We start from the raw sequence: 21,991 nt of genomic DNA, 5'->3' as shown, positions 1-21,991 counted from the left end.
ACAATAAGGAACCTGGAATGACAAATATTGTGCTTTTGATCCTTTGCTGCTAAGCCATTCTCTAGCTAACAGGAATATTTAGGCCTATTTATATAGTTATAAAGGCTTGGTTTTTTTTCATAACTTTCGTCTTTCGTTTGTATGAGGAGCAGATATAATTTTGGCTCTGCGACAAACTTTAAACCCATTAAAACCCATTTTCATAACCACGTTCCAATTGTCATGTTATTTATTCACGTCACTTTGTTGTGGTTTTGATATGTCATTTTCTCAAACGCGTTTCCCTATTACAGTGTGCCTGAGGAGTTTCTTTTTTTTTAACCCTGCCGAGCCGCCGTAGCGATGGGAGATAACGTGTCCAAGCGGCTGAAGCTGATCTCGGCTACAGAGGCAGAGATGGAGGAGCGATCCTTTCCAAACCCGTATCCAGACTGGGACTCAGGAGCCCTCACCTCCGGCTCCGAAGCAGAGGAAGATTACAATGAACCATTTGATGCAGAAGGAAAGGTGAGAGGTTTTTGCGTTTGCAGCATTTTTTTAAATAACACACCTGCTGACGTGCTAATAGAAACTTGAGCTAGCTTAGCTCAGACTTGCACTTCTGTCATAGTTAGTTAGACTTCCCACTATTTGTTGTACGTCTCCGCAATGATGTGCGTGTATCTGGAGCATTTTAGAGGAATGGTTGCTAGTGAACAGAGCCCAAGTTAATACTATGTGAAGACATTGAGGACAGTTCTTGAGACTCGCAGGTACAGGCTAACGACACTGATGGAAAACATTAATGTCGCTGGTTGAGGTTGGTGGACGTTAAAGTAAAGTTACTGCGTATCATAGTAACTTTACCCAAATACAGCAGGTCACAGACAATTGTTTTTACGTTACATTACGTCAGCGTTAGGTAGCTGAAGTTAGCTTCCGCACAGTTTCAGAGGTGTGAAAACTTTATTCCATTTGTGAAAGTGCAAGGAAGGGGGGGGGGCAGTCTGTTTTTTCACATGTAGACCACATTAGACCAGGTCTCCAACATTGGTCCAGGTCTTTTTAAAAAAACACATAATGATAATAGTAAATTGATAAAATGTATTTTACCTGTCTTAAGTAGTGGTGCAATATGGCCTGGATGTGAAATAAGCAGTGAAATCTTAATTTATTTGTTTGCATTTTCACAAACAGAAAACATCTTTTTACAAATGTGAAACTGTGATTTAAAGAGTTGTTGGCTTTTCTGGGACAATCTATTGCATATTTAAATATGATTTTATAGAGTGTAGTGTAGTATTTTTGATCTGGACTTGGTCTATTTGTTTAGAGGCTGTAGTTTGTGAAAAATGAAAGTGAATGTCAGTGGAACACGATGAGGTCCCATATGTGCCTTTATGAGACAGAACTTTAGATTTTTAGCGTTTGTTGTCCAGACACAATCAAACAACATGAGTTGTTTTGATGGAGAGCGTGGGGGCCTGTTGTGGGGGCCTGTTGTGGGGGCCTGTTGTGGGGGCGTGTTGTGGGGGCCTGTTGTGGGGGCGTGTTGTGGGGGCGTGTTGTGGGGGCCTGTTGTGGGGGCGTGTTGTGGGGGCGTGTTGTCACTTCAGGTGCCGGTGAGCTAATGAAAAGGGATCCAGGAACGCTTTTTTGTTGGATGTAACTACTGATGAGGCCCTCAGAAGAACAACACTACCAGTGTTTTTTGGGTTCCAACCAACATTAGTACTGTGTAAAAATGAGTGCTGGGCAAGTTAACGTGTTATTATCTCGTTAACGCATTAATTAATTAACGCCTGTCATACACACACACACATCCTGTAACGAGACGGTTGCGCGCGTGTGTACGTGAGTATATCAAAATACAGCACTTGAGAACAAACTGCTCTTAACTGCAACTCTTTATTAAAATAACTTCCTCATGCAGGTTACTGCCATGGTACAGACCCCCTCCAGGTTCCCTTGCTTCACCTACATTCCCCTGGGTCCTAAGTCCCTCCATGTACAGCTTCTTATCACCCTCCATGTACCAACGTACATTTATAACAAATACCACACATATTACGGTAATCAGCGTTGCATATGTCTGACCAAAATACCAAAAAAGCAAAAAATAAATGATTCATTTAAATTGTTTTTTGGGAGTTTTTAAAGTGTTTTTGTTTGGAATATGTATAGTAAGCATATCATTTAGTTATTGCTACTGAGAATTTAACAAACATAAAAAAAAGGAAAAAAACATGATGTAGATAGGTTTGCGGTTTTAAAGGTGTATATTTCAAATTGCATTCATTACACACATGAAGCTAAAGTTGTGAACACCGGCTGAATATCTATTATCAGAATCATTATAACTGTATTATAACTGCTACTGTGTAAAGAGAATACTGCTGTTAAAAAGAACCTTATTTGTTTAAAGTGTTTGCAAACCAAATGTCACTTTTGTTCATATAGCAGTACTTTTAAAATAAAAGTGCGCAATACCCTACTTTTGAATTCACTATTGAAGTTTGTGCATAACAATGCATAACAAAAAATCATGCAGTTAATCGCGATTAAAAATTGTAATCGTTGCCCAGCACTAGTAAAAATATACCCCAATAGTACTAACAAGGAATTGTGTTTTATTACAAGGAATTGTGTTATGAATTAATTAACTCCATATCCACGATTAAACCACCCTTTGAAGCATGGTCTGACCTATCCGGTTAAATCTGTAAAGGGTAATTAGAGCCTTGAGCCTTGTGGAAAATAACCCAATTAACATAGTGTGTTTTCTGAGATGAATCCTAATGATGGAGAGTCTGGGTCATAACCTCCTGGGTGATATCTGAGAAATGATTAGGCTTTCCCTTACTGTCAGAACATGACCGATGTTGAGGCTGAAGTTTCTCAAACAGAGGAGAAGAAGAGCACAGAGGAGAAGAAGCAGCCCCCCCCTTGCTCTCTTTGTTCCATCAGCAAGCAGGGCCAGAATCAAATGGTTCAGGTTAAAATCAAAATTATTTAATATTCTTATCAGAAGCCAAAACAAATGCAAACTGAATTACACTATCGACAGTAAAACAAACATAATATTCCATGAAATATGAGGCCCCGTCCACACCACAGGACAGAATGGTGTGTCTGTCCCATGATGCGGAGGAGGTCTGAGGATCTTCTGCAGTTCGAAGATCATTTGTCCCTGCTGAGTCTCTCAAAAGTATCATGTTTCACATTTCTCAGCCAATCGATCAGCTCAGTGATTGGCCGGATTCCAATAAGCCCCTCCTGGGCCGATGACCCATTGTTCTGTTCTTCACACCTAGGTCAGCCAGCTTCGTTCCAACCCCCGCTGGCAGACACCTCCTGACATTCTTGGGGCCAGTTCCTTTGTTTGATTCGCCAAACCCCCGCTTCCAGTAAACTCCTCACACCTTCCTCTTACAGTATGAAATGACCTCTGATGATGAAATGACTTCTTGATCTAAACTCTTACAAGTAAACCCACTGTAACATATAATATCCAGCACTAGGAATGCTCTAAAACTTAAATCCCTCACACCGACAGAACACACGTTCGGGCGTTTTATGACCTCTGGAATTTGCAAGGCAAATGTGGACCTGCTGCTCTCAGGTTCACTCAACCGATTTAGGTGAAACCAGTCTGTCGCTCATCAGATCAAGCCATTAGTAACGGCGTGGTGCCAGCGGTGGAGGGCACATCTGGCATCTCTGCTTGGGAATCTGTATGGCTCCAGCTGTTCCACATACTGTAGGCCTATTTCCCAGCAGACATTTGGGCATGTCACCGTAGGAAAAGCTCATGCTATATGATGAAATAAATTATATCTGAATTCTATTTATATGCATACGTGGACAACTTGGTGCTATTGTTAATGTTATTGGTAACTAGAGCTAACACTGAGTCACAAGGTCCCGATTTGATTTGTTTGCTGATTCAATATTTAATGGATTAAGGATATTTCAGTTACAATACCCTTATGATATAAAATAGATTCTCTGAGATCTAATAGGTCAAATTGTACAAGGAACCCTCTAACCTGATGCATTATTAAAAATATTGATGTTAACGAGTAGCTTTTACCAAATCATAAGTGGACATAATTATAATGTCTTTTAGAAATGAAAAATATTTATTAGTCAATTGATTAACATGAGTAAGCCCTTTGTTCATAAACAGAACGTTCTTTGAAGACAAAAATCTATTAATTTGCCAAATAAATCCATAAATTTGTCAAATACAAATGTGGTGAATTAGCTAGCAAGTTAACTAATGGAGAAAGGTACTGAGATTAGAACCAACAATGTGGGCTGTGTGCAAACTTGGGGTTTAAAGTGATCAACTAATTTATAAAAGAAATGTTTTGCAATGAAGAATAAATAGAGGTAGATGAATGGAATCAAATCTCCACAGTTAGCATGCCTAATTAAGCTACATCCCACATTGTTACAGCCAGCTCGCAAAACAACTAGCAAAAGGTGTTAACAAGTTATACATTGTGTACTTTCCTTTAGGCTACTATGTGCTTGCTAACTGAGATATCATAAAAAATATTCTCTCCAGTAATCAAAACATAAGCTTTCACTTTACGCGGATGATCTCCTCCTCTTCCTGTCAGATTGAAATTCCTCCATACCTGCTCTCAAAATGATTTGATCAGGTCACGTTAGGAGTGAGTGGAACACATGGCTACAAAGATCGGCTTCTGATCGTAATAAGGAAAGCATGTTTTGAAAGTTAGAATTGGCTTTGCTGAACCACATGTACTGGACAGCCATGCATACATATAATACATCCATCCTATATGACACCATTCAAAGAGTCTTGGACATATGGGGCAGCGGGAGGAGGATCTGGAGATGGTGATGCCAGATTCGGCTTTGCAGTGGGCAATACATTCATCACTATCTATCGAACACGGCTTATTGCAGTTCAAGGTGCTGCATAGGCTTCATCTCTCCAGGAGTAGGTTGATTAGAATGTACCTGGGGTCAGACCCAAATTGCCCCAGATGCAACCAAGAGCCAGCCGACCTCAGTCATATGTTGTGGACGGACATATTCAGAATATTCACTTATGTTCAGCAAAGACATCGATCCTAACCCTCTGACTTCTATCTTTGGTGCAGCGCCAAATGAGATGCAGTTATCTAAAAATCAGATAGAGGCTTCAGCTCTTTCCACATTACTGGCTAGACGACTGACTCTTTTTAGTTGGAAGAAGGCAGCGCCACAGTCCCTTAAATGCTGGGTGGAGGAGGTGATGGCCCACCTCAAACTAGAGCACTTAAAATACACCATGCGGGGATCAACAAGGTCTGGCAACCATTTCTATTTTATTTTGAACATTGTTATTCCCCTCAGGTAGTCCAATTATGAATCCTAACCCTTTCTTTTCCATCTTATTCAGAGTCATTTGATTTGGATTAATATTATGTGAGAGCACAAATGGTATGCTGTGTATGTGTGTGAAAGTGTGTATATTAGATTTCCAGTGTTATGAAAAGGAATACATTTTATAAAAAATATCCGAGTTTACTCAGCCTTGGAAAATGTATGGAACATTTCTGGAAATTAACCAGAAGTGTCCATCCTGTCATCAGGTTACAAACAGAATTTAAGTTATAGTGACAGCTGATGTAGTAGTAGTATTTTTATTAATTTCTTTAATAAAATATTGTCCTCTGGGCATTAACCCCTAGCTTTTTATTTCCCTTTAACTCTCCAAATACAGCTTTGGTTGATGGGTCCTTATTTGACACTTGATACACTTGTTTGTTTGCTTAAAACAAAAGGTATACTTCGCTCGTTAGATGCTTTCAGTGTGTTTAGGCCTTCAGTCTCTCTTTTAAACTGTTAAACTACAGCTGGTGATTGTTAGAACAGTGAAAAGGCTATCAAAGATGGTTTTGATGAGTTTTATTTTGTTTCTGTTGAAGTGTTTTTCACAATTAAAAGCGAGATAAAATGACTCTTCTTACCCATGGAGTCTGGTAGCTTTGAGGAGAATGGCTGTTTCTTTGCACATCCAAGTCTTTGAATTAAGGAGTTTATTTCGACAAAACCAGAGTTGGTGATTGTTGGAACAGTGGAAGGACTATCCATGTTGGCGTTGATGAGTTTTTTTACTTCGAGGTGGCTGGAGGTTATAATTTCTCTCTCCTTCTCAGGTGAGCGCATCATTCCAGAAGAAGGTCCAGAATAAGATCAAAGATCTCCTCCAGCAGATGGAGGAGGGCCTGAGGACCGCCGACCCCCATGACTTCTCAACCTACACCGGCTGGACAGGTCCGTTGCCAGCACTATAAAACCATGCGCCTGTTCCTTGTGTCAGGTTTACTGATCCCAGCGTACTATCTTCACCACAGGCATTGCCTTGCTGTACCTCCAGCTGCACCGGGTGTCCCAAGAGGCCACCGACCTGCAGAGGGCACTGGACTACGTGAAGCGGACCATGAGGATCCTGAACGGCCGTAAAGTGACATTCCTGTGCGGCGATGCAGGGCCCCTGGCAGTAGGCGCGGTGGTTCACCACAAACTGAACAACACTGCTGACAGCCAAGACTGCCTGTCCAGGTGAGTGGTTATTCAACACGGTGCATCCAATGTGGGCCACGTCACCTTCTTAAATGAGAAGCACCCAGGTAGCAACCTCCGGAAGCCACTGTCACTGCCACTGAAGCCAATGCGCAAGTGTCTTAAAACCTGCATTCTCTCTACTGACCAGGGGGCAACTCCTCTGGTTAGAAAAAAATAAGTTTAATTGTATGGAAGTCTATGAGAAAATGATTCTTCTTCTCTCTTGATTTATTACTAGAGCTGTGAAAAATAACGCGTTATGATTAAATTACAGGATTAATTCGTTATTTTTTTTTAACGCATTTAACGTATGCGCAGAATGAGCTTCCAATATCCCACAATTGACCGTTCGCCCCCTTAGTTACTGTTGCTACGTCGACAAAACTCCCAGGACTGTGAACCCTAAAGCATGGCGAGGACGGGGACCAGCGCTATATCTGTCAGTGTCAGTGATACTTTTTGGAGTAATATCTCCGCGATATTCTCTGGATCAAGGCAAAAGGGACTGCAATATGCAGTGGAAGGATATATCCAAAACATTAAGATCACGAAGGTGACACAACAATAATCGAAGCAAAAGCATACAGGTCTCAATCAAAACATCTCTAATGCAGTCAGACGTTAGCTGCTATCCAAACAAACTAATGTAACAGACTGTCTCATGTTTGTCCTTTCTGGTGTTGAAGATATGTCCCATCAGCGTTGCCGTAGAGAGGAGGCAATTCCCGCCTCTAGGAAAAGGGGCGTAAACGGGAAGACGTTATGGTTTCACCGTAGCACTACCAGCCTAAAGTACCATCTCAACGCGACGCATGCGTTGGTCGGTGAGGGGAGTTTAAGTGGAATGCGCCAAACCACCCTCACTGAACAACGTAGTTCCCTCACTAAGTCTGCCTGTGACAAGTTGACTAGCACAGTTGCCAAATGGATTGCAAAAAGCTGTAGACCGATTAATATTGTTGAGGACGAGGGGAAGTTTTGCGAGTGGCAACGGGGGACTCGAGCATCAAAGTACCGCAAAGACGCACAATAATGACAAAAATCGGTAATATGTGATTAATCATGATTAATCCACAGAAACCTGTGATTAATTTGATTAAAATTTGTAATCATTTCACAGCCCTATTTATTACCTCAGTAAACATTGTAAACATGAGTTTATGGTCAGTCTCTAGTTTCAAGTCTTCTTCAATACAGCATGTCACTCCTCCGCATTACAAATATGGTCACTTCTGTTTATTGGTTGCAAAAAAACAACATGGCGACAACCGTAATCCAAGATGGCGACGGCAAAATCGCCGAACTCGAGACTTCAAAACGTTAGTCCACAAACCAATGGGTGACTTTACGATGACATCGTCCACTTCTTAGATACAATCTACGGGAGCACCACAGCATGCATTTCATGATACCGCTGCACATTTTGGCAAAACGCAAATGAAATGTAAAGATTTCAGAAAGTGTTAGATGCGGTGGGGTTTATTTTATGTTTCTCAGTGAGCCTGATTCTGACCGCTATCGCTCAGCAAAATCTACATCTGCAGAATGGAGATAATATTTTTTTCGACAGCCAATGAGTTTGAAATATTGTATGGATTAATGCTGCAGTACGGCTGTCGCAATAACCACCGCTATACAGTCCTATCGACAAGTCAAATCGTTTGTTATAGTGATGAGTACAATATTGAATACCTCCAAACTTATTTAATAATATTATTGTAGCCAAGTACAGTCTGTGTGTGAAACACTGAGTTCTGATGTTTTGAAGCATGTTTCTGTGTCAACAATGGGTAACCCCATGTGTGTGTGTGTGTGTGTGTGTGTGTGTGTGTGTGTGTGTGACCGTCAGGCTCCTCCTGCTGCAGCGGTCCGTGCTGAGTCCAGACTCTGAGATGCCGGATGAGCTGCTGTACGGCCGCGCCGGCTACCTTTACGCTCTGCTCTACGTCAACAAAGAGATGGGAGCTGACACGGTGGATGAGAGCACCGTTACCAAGGTAACACCCTTAGTTTAACTTGCAAAACCTTGTTCAGTTACAGTTTCCATCTTTCATCTATAAGTATTTTGAAGCACAAGCATATTGCATTGTCAAGCAATTCAGCACTAAGGGTGCTCTGATCTGGTTGTTTGGGGCCGATCACCGACCGCTGGAAGCAGTATCGGTGGATCACAGGGTCTGTGTGAAGACCTCTATTTATCATTATGTATTGAACTATTGTCAACAGTAGGGGTAAGATGTGGCTATGGAACAAAAGGATCATTCCATTCTGCCTGTATGGGGGATGCTGAATATATTAAACATTTAATACAAAATTGAACATTTTAGTCAACAAAAACCCAAGGCTTCAGTCAGCATGTGTAATGGAGTCTTTGGCATTTCTGTACTGGAATTTCTTGTCACTTATTGGCCAAAATATACGTCGATACCTCTAGTTTACGTCCACTTTAGTGACTTCACGAGCAGAAGTGTCTAATTTCATACTTTTTTTTTTTGTTCTCTTTTACTGTTACAGATTGTCAGTTCATTTACAATCTGATAAATAATGTTGAGGAGGTATATACAGTACTCTATATTCTGCTCTTTGCTCTATAGAAGAGGAGGTGAAACTGTGCTTGAAAAGTGTCTCTAGACTGCAGGCTTGTTTTTTTCCTGTGAGGCTGCTGTAATAACCATCTGTTAGACATTGAGTTGGGATAAAAGTGGACGAGGACCAGGGCACTGAGGACACAAACGCATACAGTGGATAATAATCTCTCCACACTCTATTTTAATTATTTATTTAAGGACACACACACTTTCTGCAGAAAACTGCAGGGCCAGCTGTCCCCTTTTGGTGAAGTGCCAGGCCAAAACACACACACACACACACACACACACACACACACACACACACACACACACACACACACACACACACACACACAGTGTGACAGAAGGGCTGAGAGAGTAGGCAGCAGCAGTGGGCTCACACGAGTCTCCGATAGAGGCTTTGTTATGACTGATGAAGGGATACGAATGTGAAGCTGTAAAGCTCCAGTTTCCCTGCAGCACTGCTCTGCTGTTCATATACCCGTCACCACCAACACGCACACACACACACACACACACACACACACACACAGTAGCTCCAGTTTCCCTGCAGCACTGCTCTGCTGTTCATATACCCGTCACCACCAACACACACAGCACAGCAGCACTCTGCAAGCTGTACCAAACAGTGGCTGCGCCCCAGGGTGCTGTTTGGAGATGCTATTTTTTTGTCCTCCTCGTCTTTTGAACTGTTGTTCTCTCTGAAGCGTTGTGAGACTTTGTCAAGATATTGTCTCTTTTTTCATTCTCGTGTGTGTGTTGAGCATTAGTTTGTCTTCTCTAGATGCTAGGTGCTGAAAAGACTGTTTCAGCTGAGGGTTATGTTTTTGAGGAGAGTCTGCAGGGTTCCAGCCTCGTCCACATAGACTGTATATAAGAAGAGGACGTAGTCATCGTGACGTCACCCGTTGGTTTGTGGACTGCTGTTATGAAGCCTCTAGGTTGGCGATTGCTCCGTCGCCATCTTGGATTACGGTCGTCGCCATGTTGTTGTTGTTTTTTCGCATCCAATGAACAGACGTGACCATATTTGGAATCCGGAGGAGTGACGTAGCGACTCCGTATACGTCTCTGATAGCGTCAGCGACCTGTCAATCACAGTAGCCCCGCCCTAAAGCATCCTCTGCTTTATGGTCTATTTGACTCTAAATGGACCATAATTTACTAAATGAACTTCATGCTGTATTGAAGAAGACTTGAAACTAGAGATTGAGACCATAAACTCATGTTTACAATGTTTACTGAGGTAATAAATCAAGAGAGAAGTAGTCATTTTCTCATAGACTTCTATACAACCCAGTGGTGGCCGTCAGGGCCTGCAAAGCCTTCTCTGCTGGCCTAAACGGAATCACAAAGTTATAGCTATTTTATAATTTAATATTTCTTAAAAACACTACATGTATCATAATTTATAAAAATATTTTCCCCATTATCTTATTTTCTCATTGCACAGCTACTGTGTTTCTCAGTTGCTCTGCTTCCAGTGCAGCTTGTTTTAAGTAGAGCTTTAATCCAATCAGATTTCACCTCTGTGTCTCTAGTAAGACGAGAGGCCCCAGGCCTGCAGACTCACCAGTGCCTCCATGTGCAGGTTAAGTGAATGGGGACGATATTGTTGATTGTCAGTCTTCAACCAATCAGATCTTTAGTTTGAGATTCTTGGACGTGCCAGTGCGGCCTGCAGGCCTACAACTACGTCAGCATTAGTAGCAGCGCTGCAGTGAGATTCTGTGCTGTGATTGGTCAGTGGGCGAGCACGTGACTATTTTGAAACGAAATTTAAAGCAGAGGCTTAGTCGAGTAGTCAGAGTTCATATTGAAATATATGAATGAAATTATGATATTATTTGCATTTTGCTTGGTGTAGATTTTTATTTTATTTTACCTAGTTTTGTTTTTTAACACTCAATGGCTGAAACTGGAAGATAAATGGATTTGTGAGTTGGGATTTAACTGTGGGATTAAACTCTTTGTCAACAAAGAAAGGAGGATGTGATCAGCATTTGGTAAGTCAACTGGTTCATTTTTTTACATCTAATATCTGAATGGCCCTTGAGTGTGTAGCAGAATGCATGTTACTGCTGTTGTTTTTCCGTTAAGCTAGTTAGCCTAGCCTCCCGGAACACTTGCGGGGCACAGCTGTTTTTGTTCCGGTTCAGAGGTCACACAGACCGTTGTCTCCTACTGAGTGCAGAAAACATTATATTTCCTACAATTTAAGCTTCTGCATTTTCCAAATGCACTAGTATTATTCAAACGTATTGTTCGGTTTGTAAGCCTCGTACCGAACGGTTTAATACAAATACGTAACGTTATATAGTTACAGCCCAAGAATAATAATAACCCTAGCTGTGGCGCCATCATGTGGTTATAAGGTGGTATTTCAGCAGTGAAGGCCCAGGTATAAAATGCACGGCCCGCCACTGATACAACCAGAGGAGTCGCCCCCTGCTGGTCAATACCGGCAGAACCAAATGTTGCAGCCTGACCATACAGTATCGATGTGTGTGTGTGTGTGTGTGTGTGTGTGTGTGTGTGTGTGTGTGTGTGTGTGTGTGTGTGTGTGTGTGTGTGTGTGTGTGTGTGTGTGTGTGTGTGTGTGTGTGTGTGTGTGTGTGTGTGTGTGTGTGTTCCAACAAATGCCAACCTAGCTGCCAAAGCAATGCAGGCTGACAAACAGTTATGTTATGATGCCTCTGTCCTGCTGTCTGCTCGACTGAAAAAAATAGAAATGAACAAGATAATTAGTCTAAACCACAGCTAGATTAGCAGTCAGTGAATATTATAACAGAGCCCCACCAGTAGTGCTCGGCTGAAGAGGTAGTACTAGATGAAAGGTCATGGTGTGTCCAAGAGGGTTCATCCTCTGGGGAGCATCAGTGTTCTTAGTAGATAAGAATCTGCGTACTAGATTTTATTACCAGCTGCGACAGCAACGTGTGTGTGTGTGTCATCATGGCAAAAATGTGGTCCCGGAGACACCTACTGTAGAAGAAGAGGTCTTTAGTGTTTATATTTCTGTGTGTGGACAGATTTGGTCAAAAGAGATACAGTATCATCACAACTCTGCAAGATGCGAATATACTGAATACATGTATAAAGATGAAATAGTGCTTTGGAGAAAGGAAAGGTGCGTTTGAGGCGGGATGGCAGTATAGATGTACAGGAGTGAAGCGTTGTGTAAATGAACAGTTGGCTGGCTATAAATCTGCTCTGTCATTAAGGGAGGCAGTGCTGCTGCAGCAGAACAGTTTGCCTTTCTTTTTCATTCACTCCATCTTGCCTGGGGACAACATAAACTGCTGACTCCCAACTTCAAGCCGCAAGACACATACACACACAACCATGCATACACATACATATATACTGTACATATACCTGTGTGTGTGTGTGTGTGTGTGTGTGTGTGTGTGTGTGTGTGTATGTATGTATATATATATGTGTGTGTGTGCATGTATGAATGTTAAAAGCTAAACCTAATTAGATTTGCTGAGGGGTTTGAAAGGATTTTGATCCAATAAGCAAATTTGATTGTGGGCCAAATTCTCTTTGGACGTTCTCCACATGAAACACCAGAGGACACAAATATTAACGCTGGCAAGACGTAGGAATTCAGTTCCCAGAAAGAGCACCAACATTCTGTCAGACCAGTCCTCTCCACTATTAAACCGTTTTCCTCCCACACCAATCCTCAGGTGGTGATGGCCATCGTGGAATCGGGGAAGAACATGTCGGCAGAGCAGAAGAAGACGGAGCGCTGCCCCCTGCTCTATGAATGGCACAAGAAGCAGTACATCGGCGCTGCCCACGGCATGGCTGGCATCTTCTACATGCTCATGCAGGTGAGACGGGGGTCCAGTGGCTGGTCGATGGTGTTGCGACGTCTTAGTCAAATATTAACTGTCTGGTCTGAACAAATACTCAAATATTTGATACATGCCATGATTTAGAAAGACTTGTATCACGCAGTGTGTCTTGTGCTCTGTAGTCACATTTCTATATGGTTAACATCTGTAGTTACGACACTAGTGCAGGCTAGTCAAATTTAGATTTATTTGTCCTATATATCTATTTGTTATTTGGATATTTGTTTCCAATCTTTCAAAACAAAACAAAACGAAACTCACCCAGCTGTCGGCCTGCTTAGGAGTGGTACAGTACTGTGTGTTTGTGTGTGTGTGTGTGCGTGTGTACTGGCAGTTTCTTTAGCGGCTAGCCAAACACACCGTCCAAAACAATAAAAGTGAGCAAACTGTTTCCCCCGCTGTCTCTGGGACACAGAGTAGCACCTGGGGGTCTGAGAGGCACTCGGCTGTCTTATCCCTCGTGGCCCCTACCGGCCGGGGGACTGTTAGGAGTTGAAAGGGAGGAGTCAGCAGGTATAAAACAGGCAATAAAAGGTGTTTTGAGAAAGTGAGTGAGTCACCAAAACCGCAAGAGAGCCTTGAGAGCCAGCAGTAACTGGCCGTCCAAAATATGATGCAGTTTGCTGGTATGATGCAGTGTTCTGGTACTTTGTTTGCCAACTTTTTAAAATGAAGAGGATGTGATTCAAGTGGTTCTGGTAAACACCAGAATGTGTTCCAAACATAATTCTTTCATTTCCTCTTTAAAAAAACGTTCTCTTAGATCGTCGAACAATTATAAAACCCGAGCAAAACGCGGTAAAGCACAACCGAACCAACCATGAATGAGCTGCAAATGTGAATTCTGTTTGTTTGTAAAATGTGAAGCGGAAAGAAAAACTAAACCGCATTTGAAATCTGCTGAAGAACTCTTATTCTGAAACATTGTGAAACATTTGTACTGCGATGGAGATGCCCCAATCATGCCGGAACACAAACGGCCACATTCAGTGGACATGAGGTGGTTGTGAACCAGTTCATACGACGTGTTGTCAAAAGTCAAATCAAAAGTGCTTATAGGCAACCAATCTCCAGCAGGTGACTCTCTGTGCCGGCTTAATTTGAGTTGCCGTGGCTGCCGAGTGTGGGCGTCCTATCTTTGATGTGTTTGTTGTGTGCCGGGACGGAGAGGACCAGCGATAATTAAAACTACCTCTCTTTCCAGCCGGGAGCAAAGGTCCACCCGGACGTTCTGTCGGAGCTGATCCGTCCCAGCATCGACTACGTCCGCCACAAGAGGTTTCGCTCGGGGAACTTCCCGTCGTCGCTGAGCAACGAGAGTGACCGGCTGGTTCACTGGTGCCACGGAGCGCCCGGTGTCGTCCACATGCTCATCATGGCTTATAAGGTGAGACCTGCTCATGCATTGTGCCGTGTGGTCAAAGCTCTCGCTCTGGGAAACAACCCTGGTCCGACACTGACACCTTGTGACCAGGCTGTGCATGGACGTTTGGAAATGTGGTTAATTAATCCTCTTTTTCTTTAAAAAATTTTAAAAATCAAACACACTTAATCTTGTCAATGCTGCTCTTCTGAAAAGATGATGGCAAAGATAGGACACAAATACTCCCTCCTGACTACACACCGGCTATCTCTGGTTTGAATAGCCTGGCCGTACACACACATGCTGTCGTAATGCATCGTGGGCTAATTTCTTCTTTTCTTGCCGCTATTTTGGCATCCTCATTGTTCTCACTAATACAGAGACGGCACAGAGAACAAAGCACAGTGGGAGACACAATCTCTTTATCACTGTCTCACTATGAACAGAACACAAAACAGATCTGTTGTTTTTCACCAAACTGTGATTTACAGTGAACCTGAGGTTGCATGTTCATAATGCTGTTGGATATGCGTGACTACAGAGAGAAGTTCCAAACTGTTAAAGCGTTGTAATTGTCTCAGACTCACGTAAAGCGGGCAGCATCGGCGGTAACACAGGAAGATATCGAAAGGCTGCAGGGAGTGCCACATTACTCTTGTTGCTATGCAACACAGAGCTTGTCGCCATACTGGCTATGTGACTCATTTGCTCACCTTAAAGTTCCCATGTATGACGCGTTTCCCTTATGAAACAGGTCTCATCTTTTAATGAGATTAATACAATAATCAGTCGGCCATGGTCAGTTCCAGGATGGTTCTGTAGTGGCGCGTGCAGCAGAGGGCTGTGGCCGCACTGGAACCTGCGCTGCGCTGTAAGGGGCTCTGCATAAACGCACAGAACTTCAAATCACAAAGGGGAAAATATCGTTTCAATACAGTACATGGAAAAGAGAGAGTTGGTGAAAATTCTACTTGAAGTGAAAAAAGAGGATTCTGAGGCAGCTGAAGAAGCTTCATCCCAATTTAAAATGTCTCGTTCAAGAGCATCTGACAGTGAGTGCTTCTGTGGTTTGTTCCATTCACTGGAGATGTTTAGGAGTCGGTATCGGGATCCACCGTGGCATGTTTTGATGGATCAGTATGCGCTAAAATAAAGCAGATAATAATCGATTCTCTCCTTCCTAACAGCTGCAACATTTCACAGAGAACGGAGTGTTTCTGTGGTTCCAACAGAGTACCCGAGCGCTTCACATCAGTTTCGGGAGACGACTTCTTCCAGTTAGACCTTCCTTCATGTTCTAGTAATAATTTAAGTTAGTCAGCTTTAAATCAGGACCTCCAGTGTTTTGATCAAGTAGCTTGTGAAAATTAAGCCTGTCAGCAAGTTTTTTTCTGGTGTCTTGATACAAGGACTCATTCTGCTTGTTAAGGTCAATGCCAAGATATACTATTATTGTCTGTGCATTCACCTTCAGTGTGATGTCTCAAAGAATGGATTGCGGCCGCTGAATTGCCCCGTCTCAAGGTCCGATTCACAGAAGATACCATTAGTGATGTTACAGCGCAAACGTGCCCATAAGGTTTGGTAGCAGAGTGCAATTTGTACTTTTTTTACAGATGTGAAGTGAAGAAATAATTGGTTTATTTACTGACCTTATTTTTAATTATCCCCCCCCCCCCCCCCCTTTTTTTAATGGCTCTGCAACAGCCGTGGGAGGAGGGATTATGTTTTGGGGTGTGTCCGTCTGGCCGCTCCATTCTCATGAACGCAATGTTTTAGGAGCTCTCAGATTTGGCGCACACAGTGAACTGATTAGAACTTGGTGGCCAAAGGTCACCGTGACCTCACAATTCATTTGCTAACTATGACATTTTCACACAATCTAATAAGATAAAATGACAGTTTTGGAAAGACATAATGTGAACTGCAACTTGACTGGTTGGTGGAGGCATACAACCACGAGGCAGAAATTCTAGTTTTCTCATGTATTTTCCAAAATGGCATGTAGGGGAGCTCTACCCATTTAGCTTCTTCTCACTGCATCCCAAAATATATGAGCACTGTAACTCCATGTGACTATCCAAGCCTGATTTCTGCACCAAATATCTGCATATTACCTCATTTGAATACGTGCAAATAGCACAGAAGCACTGAGAGCTCGGTGCACTTCACCCTTTGCGGGTGCTTTGAGAATTACGCGTTTCTTTTATTCTTAATTGTGCAGGTTTTGTGAATTTGAACCTGAATATAAGGAAACAAGCTGATAAGACAACTCCCAATCCAAAGTGCACAAGTTGTTAAACAACATTATGAATTTTGATGAGGGCTGACGTCTTTCCATGAATTTAAAGTGCCAGTGCATTTTGACAGTGGTGGTTGTCAGCTACTCCTTTGTCCCAAGTGTGACTAATGGTTTGGCTTCCTCCGTGTCTCCCCAGGTGTTCAAAGAGGAGAAGTACCTGAAGGAGGCTGCAGATTGCGCTGAGGTGATCTGGCAGCGGGGCCTGCTCAGAAAAGGCTACGGCATCTGCCACGGCACCGCCGGCAATGCCTACGCCTTCCTGTCCCTGTACAAGCTCACCCAGGAGAAGAAATACCTGTACCGCGTCTGCAAGGTAGGAACGAAGTGTTGGGCTGCTTTTGGAGGAGCTAAAAGCCAGGTTTTAACAAGTAAGAACGCGTGAAATAAAAAAGTCGATGCGTCTTGTTCTGTTGCATTGAGTTTGATGCTTTGATCTGTAGAGTTCTCTTTTGAGGTGTCAGCAAAGGTTGATGCTCACAGTCGAAGAAGGCGGGGCTGGTTAAAAGATAACGAGCTGCGTAGGTTGTCAAGGTAACAGCCTAACAGGCTGCTGATTCAAGTTGTTTTACAACGTAACATTTCATAGTTTTCTGTTAAAACCCAACAGCCTTCACACAAATGAGTATATTATTTTGGTTCTGAAAGCAGCTGGAGCTGCACTGTGTTATAGCTGCATTAGTATTATATAACAGGACTGCATTAGCAGTCATTAGCAACCAGTAGCCTAAATGGTCTACTGTCTATTTATTGGGTTGCATCATTTTACAAGCCTCCTTCCCAAAATCTCAGCAGTAAAGCATATGAGTGTCCCGTTGTTTACAGCTGAAATAAAGGACACATCATGTGTTGTTGGTGGTACTGATCTAATCATGCAATAACTTGATGCCTCATTTTCTTTCTTCTCTTTTGGATATTCTCAAACGTGTCTGGTTGATTGTTGCATTGATGTCTATAAACACATTGATATTACCTTCCTCCTTCCAGTTCGCTGAGTGGTGTTTGGCCTACGGGACCCACGGCTGTCGCATCCCAGACAGACCCTACTCTCTATTTGAAGGTACCGACTATTAATCATGCAACTTTTCCACCACACCGATTTCAAATCCGCTTTGACATTGTGCTTCCCTTTCAAGAACCCCCTTTTTGAATCGATGTAGTAGCGGGCCTGCAATTTGTGTTGCGAAACACAAAGTCTGCTGCTAGCTATTCTTCCATCAAAGGCCAATTATACAGCACCCTGTGTAACTCTGTTAGAGTGGCCTTTCAATTAGCTGTAACGAAAGAATGAAGGACCCGCCTGGCAGCACAACACAGCAGAAACTTCCAGTAATGAACCACTGACGGCACAGAAGCAGCAGGACTAATTCTGATAGTCCACATGGGCTTATGGAGATGCAGAATACTTGTTTTTCAAAATAATCAATGTCTTCTTTTACTGAAATATAACTTGCAAATAGGAAGACTGAAACGTGAATGATGAATACTTTTTTCATTAGCTGATTGGATTCATTCATGCTTCCAACACTGGTGGTGGTAGTGACCTGTCAATCACTGTGTAGCCCCGCCCTAAAGCATCCTCTGCTTTATGGTCTGTTTGACTCTAAATGGACCATCATTTACTAAATGAACTTCATGCTGTATTGAAGAAGACTTGAAACTAGAGATTGAGACCATAAACTCATGTTTACAATGTTTACTGAGGTAATAAATCAAGAGAGAAGTAGTCATTTTCTCATAGACTTCTATACAACCAGAGGAGTCGCCCCCTGCTGGTCATTAGAAGGAATGCAGGTTTAAGACACGCATTGGCTTCACTTTTCAGACCCGGTGGTTGCTGCTTGTTGTAGACCTTAATTGTGTACATCAGTTTCTATAAAACAATGGTAGCACTTAAGGCAATCAGTTCAAATCAAACTTGCAATACAAATAAAAACACGACTAAAGACATACAGGTTAATACCACAACAATTCATCATGAAATTTGAAGAAAAATATACCTCAAATATAGGCCAATGTTTTCTGAGCCTGGATATGTTCGACGCTACTTCCGTGTTTACATCCTTATTGAACAGCATTTCAGTCAAGTGTAGGGTCAGAAGTGTCGACCATATTTCATATTACCTCTTACATTCGTCACTCTAAACGTCTCATATGTTAGTGAGATAGTTTTGTTAGCTGGTTCAGTCTGCTACACAACAATCACATTTACTGTCAGAAGGTGTCAATACTTAGAACGAGCTTGTGTTGTAAAGCCTGTATTAACTTAGTGTTAAATCAGCAAACTTAACCTGTGTTGACTCTATGGAATCCTACAATACATTTTAGCCAGGTACTGTTTGGTGATTGCCCTTACCAGTTATTATTATTATGTGGTTGCTGGAAGAGTGACCACACTCTCCAGCCTGTCTGTCCGCTATGTAACATAAAAAAACATTAACTTTTATTAGCGGTGCAACGGATCATAAAAGTCATGGTCCGGATCGGAGTCATTAACGTTAGACCTTGTAATTAATCTGCGGTTCCCATGGGAGGGGGGACCCGTACGGATCAACACATGGTTACACCAGTAACCTTTAATGATCTCCAGAGGGCGAAATCTGGTGTTGCAGCAGCACAAGGACAGAAAAGAAAGTATGGATTAGGAGAGAAATGTGCAAAAATATATACACAATAAAAATCTCAGGGAAAGCAGTATACATACAGCACCAACGACCAGTGTTGTACTTGTATATAATTAGTTCACACGTTTCAAACAATGGTTTATTATTGCATAATGTCTCCAGTGAGAGAGCAGGAAACTACAAAGCTGACTGATAGACAGCGAAACCTGTAGCTGGCAGTAATGGACGTGTTTCTCCTCTCAGGTATGGCAGGGGCTATCTACTACCTGTCAGAGGTGGCAAACCCCGAAGCCTCCTGCTTCCCTGCCTTTGAACTTTGACCCACTAGCTGACGGGACCGAGGACGAGGAAAGGGTACGGGGACAAGCTGTTTCGGACAAAACTCGCGTCTTTGCTGGAAAGCTAGACAAGGATGTCTTTGTGATGCAGCTTTCAGCCTTGGTCATGAGTAAGTAGTGACCAAATTACTCTGAAAACTAAGAACGGAGAAGAGTGAGTGCAATTCATTGGTTTGGTGTGGTTTGTGAAATTGAATCCAAAAGATAAATGGGAGATACATTTTGGACATAACTATAAGTTGAATGATCCAGTGAAAATAAAAGCAGCTGCTGGACTGAAGAGGACAATGTTAATGGATACTTCTCTTCCTGAAGATTGGGCATCCTGTGGGGCCTATCATAGGACTGCTGTCAAGACGTCCCCTGTCACGCTCCAGTGTGTTGTGACGAGGACCCCATCTCTCTTCCTCACCCTTTACAAGTTATTGCCAGCTGGCATGGACACAGAAGAACACACTCACACGCTCACTGTAATTGGCTCGTGGTGCCTCATATCCTGTCAATGTAGTGATTTCCTCTTTCTGTGTCTGTGTCTGTGTGTGTGTGTGTGTGTGTGTGTGTGTGTGTGTGTGTGTGTGTGTGTGTGTGTGTGTGTGCGTGCTGTGTCACTTCTCCAGGTATTTGTCACATAGTTGGGGTGAAAGTTTCTGTCATCTTTCAATTAATGAAGAAATCAACTAGCTTAGTGTTAGGTTTAATAGGAGCTAACCAATGTATCAGCTGTTAAGTCAAACTTAAGGACTAACTAATTCAAGTGCCCAGGACCAGCGGCTTTGAAGCTAATTTTACATAGTGGCTAAACGGTGGGATTGTAATTTCAGGGGCCCTCTCGGGATGCCATTCCCCCATAGACTTAGATTGGGAAAGAGACCTCAGTAAATTAACGGATAATTATTTTTCAGTAAATCAACTTCCCAATACCAACACTTGAATAGCTCTTATTTTATGCATTAGGTTTTAAAAGATGGAAAGGACTTAAGACACACCCAGTTGCATCTAATTTAGGCAATTTTCCACTACCAGTGCAGCAATTTTCCATGATTTCATGCTACAGTTATACAGAATATAAAAAAGAACCACATGAACTGTTGGCCTTGGTCTACGTAACTTCAGTATTTAGCTGGACTTTATTACTTTTAATTTACCATTTGTGTCAGCTGTAACCCTTTCAATTAGCTTAGCTGCTAATCGATAGCATGCTAACTATTGTTATGATTAGGGTTAGGTAAGTGCTTTAAAGGTTCTGTTATAGTGACAAAGTATAAACTCATATAAACATTTGTGGATTTGAGTTTACATGCAAGGCCGGGATGTGGGTATGATGGGGATTAGCAGTAGTGCTAGCTATGTGTATGCAAGGGATTAGCATTAGCAATTAATTGGCTAAATGAAAGGGTAATGGCTACTCTTCACTAATACCCATCTCTCCACTGTCTAGAGTTAGGAGACGTTGGTTTTAATAGAGGTAGAGGTTCGTTGGTGATGAAAGCTGGCTCCATACAAGTCACCTGGCTCCAGATCAGCTAGTGGCAAAATTAAATTGCAATAGCCGGGTTTCAACCAGTAGAGGGCAATCGCGTGCATATTTAACACAATATGTAGAATACTTTGCACTGAAATTTCTAAATTGAATCCATCAACACCACCACCAAATACCAATCGGTAAGTCCCGCCCCTTGAATGCAGACTGGCCAATCATAGCGTAGCATAAAACAGCTCCGACCATGGTCAGACAACTAATGGTCTCTCATGCAATAGTTTCAGATGTTCTTCATGTTCAGGCTGGTTTAAAGGATTTGGAGCTGGTCATGGTTAAACGTTGTGTAACAGTGATACTTGTTACCCGGGCGGTTGGAAGGAGATGTGTTTCTAAAACGTCACGTTTCTATGTAGAAACCTGTGGCGCTAACATTAGCATAGCGTTAGCGCTACTGAAGGTATACTGAATGTCTACACATGCTGCTTTTGCTTTTTAATTATTGTAACGGTGAATAAAGAGCTCCCTGGCTACAGGAACACTGTTGTTGCTTAATTTCATTGTCCGTTGTCTCGATTGCCACATGGTGGTTCACCTTTACACTGTGGGCTTTAGGCTTTAGCTTCTATCTTTATCTTTTAAACTTTTCTCTGCTGAATCTGTTTGACATCCTGGATATATCCTCCAAACACATATTCAAGAGTCTTCTGTCTGCTTTTCTCTGAAATTGCTTTTTCGTTTAAAAAAAAAAAAATGTTTATGCAGGGAGTGCATTTAGTGACAGTGTGGGCTCCATGTCAGCTCTAACAGTTTGATGGAGAATTACATGATTTATTTTTGTCTTATTTGTGCAGGTTTAGCGGCCG

The 21,991-nt window shown here is 42.4% G+C and overlaps 1 protein-coding gene across 2 annotated transcripts; it reads left to right on the top strand.

Moving 5' to 3' along the window:
- Positions 1-336: 336 nt before the first annotated feature.
- Positions 337-21,658, top strand: lancl2 (LanC lantibiotic synthetase component C-like 2 (bacterial)). Of its 2 annotated transcripts, XR_013767536.1 has the most exons (10): positions 343-507; positions 6,159-6,276; positions 6,357-6,564; positions 8,417-8,564; positions 12,854-13,000; positions 14,229-14,411; positions 16,826-17,002; positions 17,674-17,746; positions 19,554-19,758; positions 19,964-21,658. XR_013767536.1 is itself a non-coding variant. In XM_079181026.1 (9 exons), the coding sequence occupies exons 1-9, from the start codon at positions 343-345 to the stop codon at positions 19,628-19,630; spliced, it is 1,296 nt and encodes a 431-aa protein (XP_079037152.1). In that variant the 5' UTR covers positions 337-342; the 3' UTR covers positions 19,631-21,658. The 2 variants fall into 2 exon arrangements, 1 of the variants encoding a protein (XP_079037152.1); XM_079181026.1 differs by having other exon boundaries at positions 337-507; positions 19,554-21,658.
- Positions 21,659-21,991: the final 333 nt, after the last annotated feature.

This window comes from Pholis gunnellus (assembly GCF_910591455.1).
Source record: "Pholis gunnellus genome assembly, chromosome: 20".
Classification (NCBI taxonomy): domain Eukaryota; kingdom Metazoa; phylum Chordata; class Actinopteri; order Perciformes; family Pholidae; genus Pholis; species Pholis gunnellus.
The sequence above is the reverse complement of the archived record's forward strand: the minus strand, read 5'-3'. Positions and strand labels throughout refer to the sequence as shown.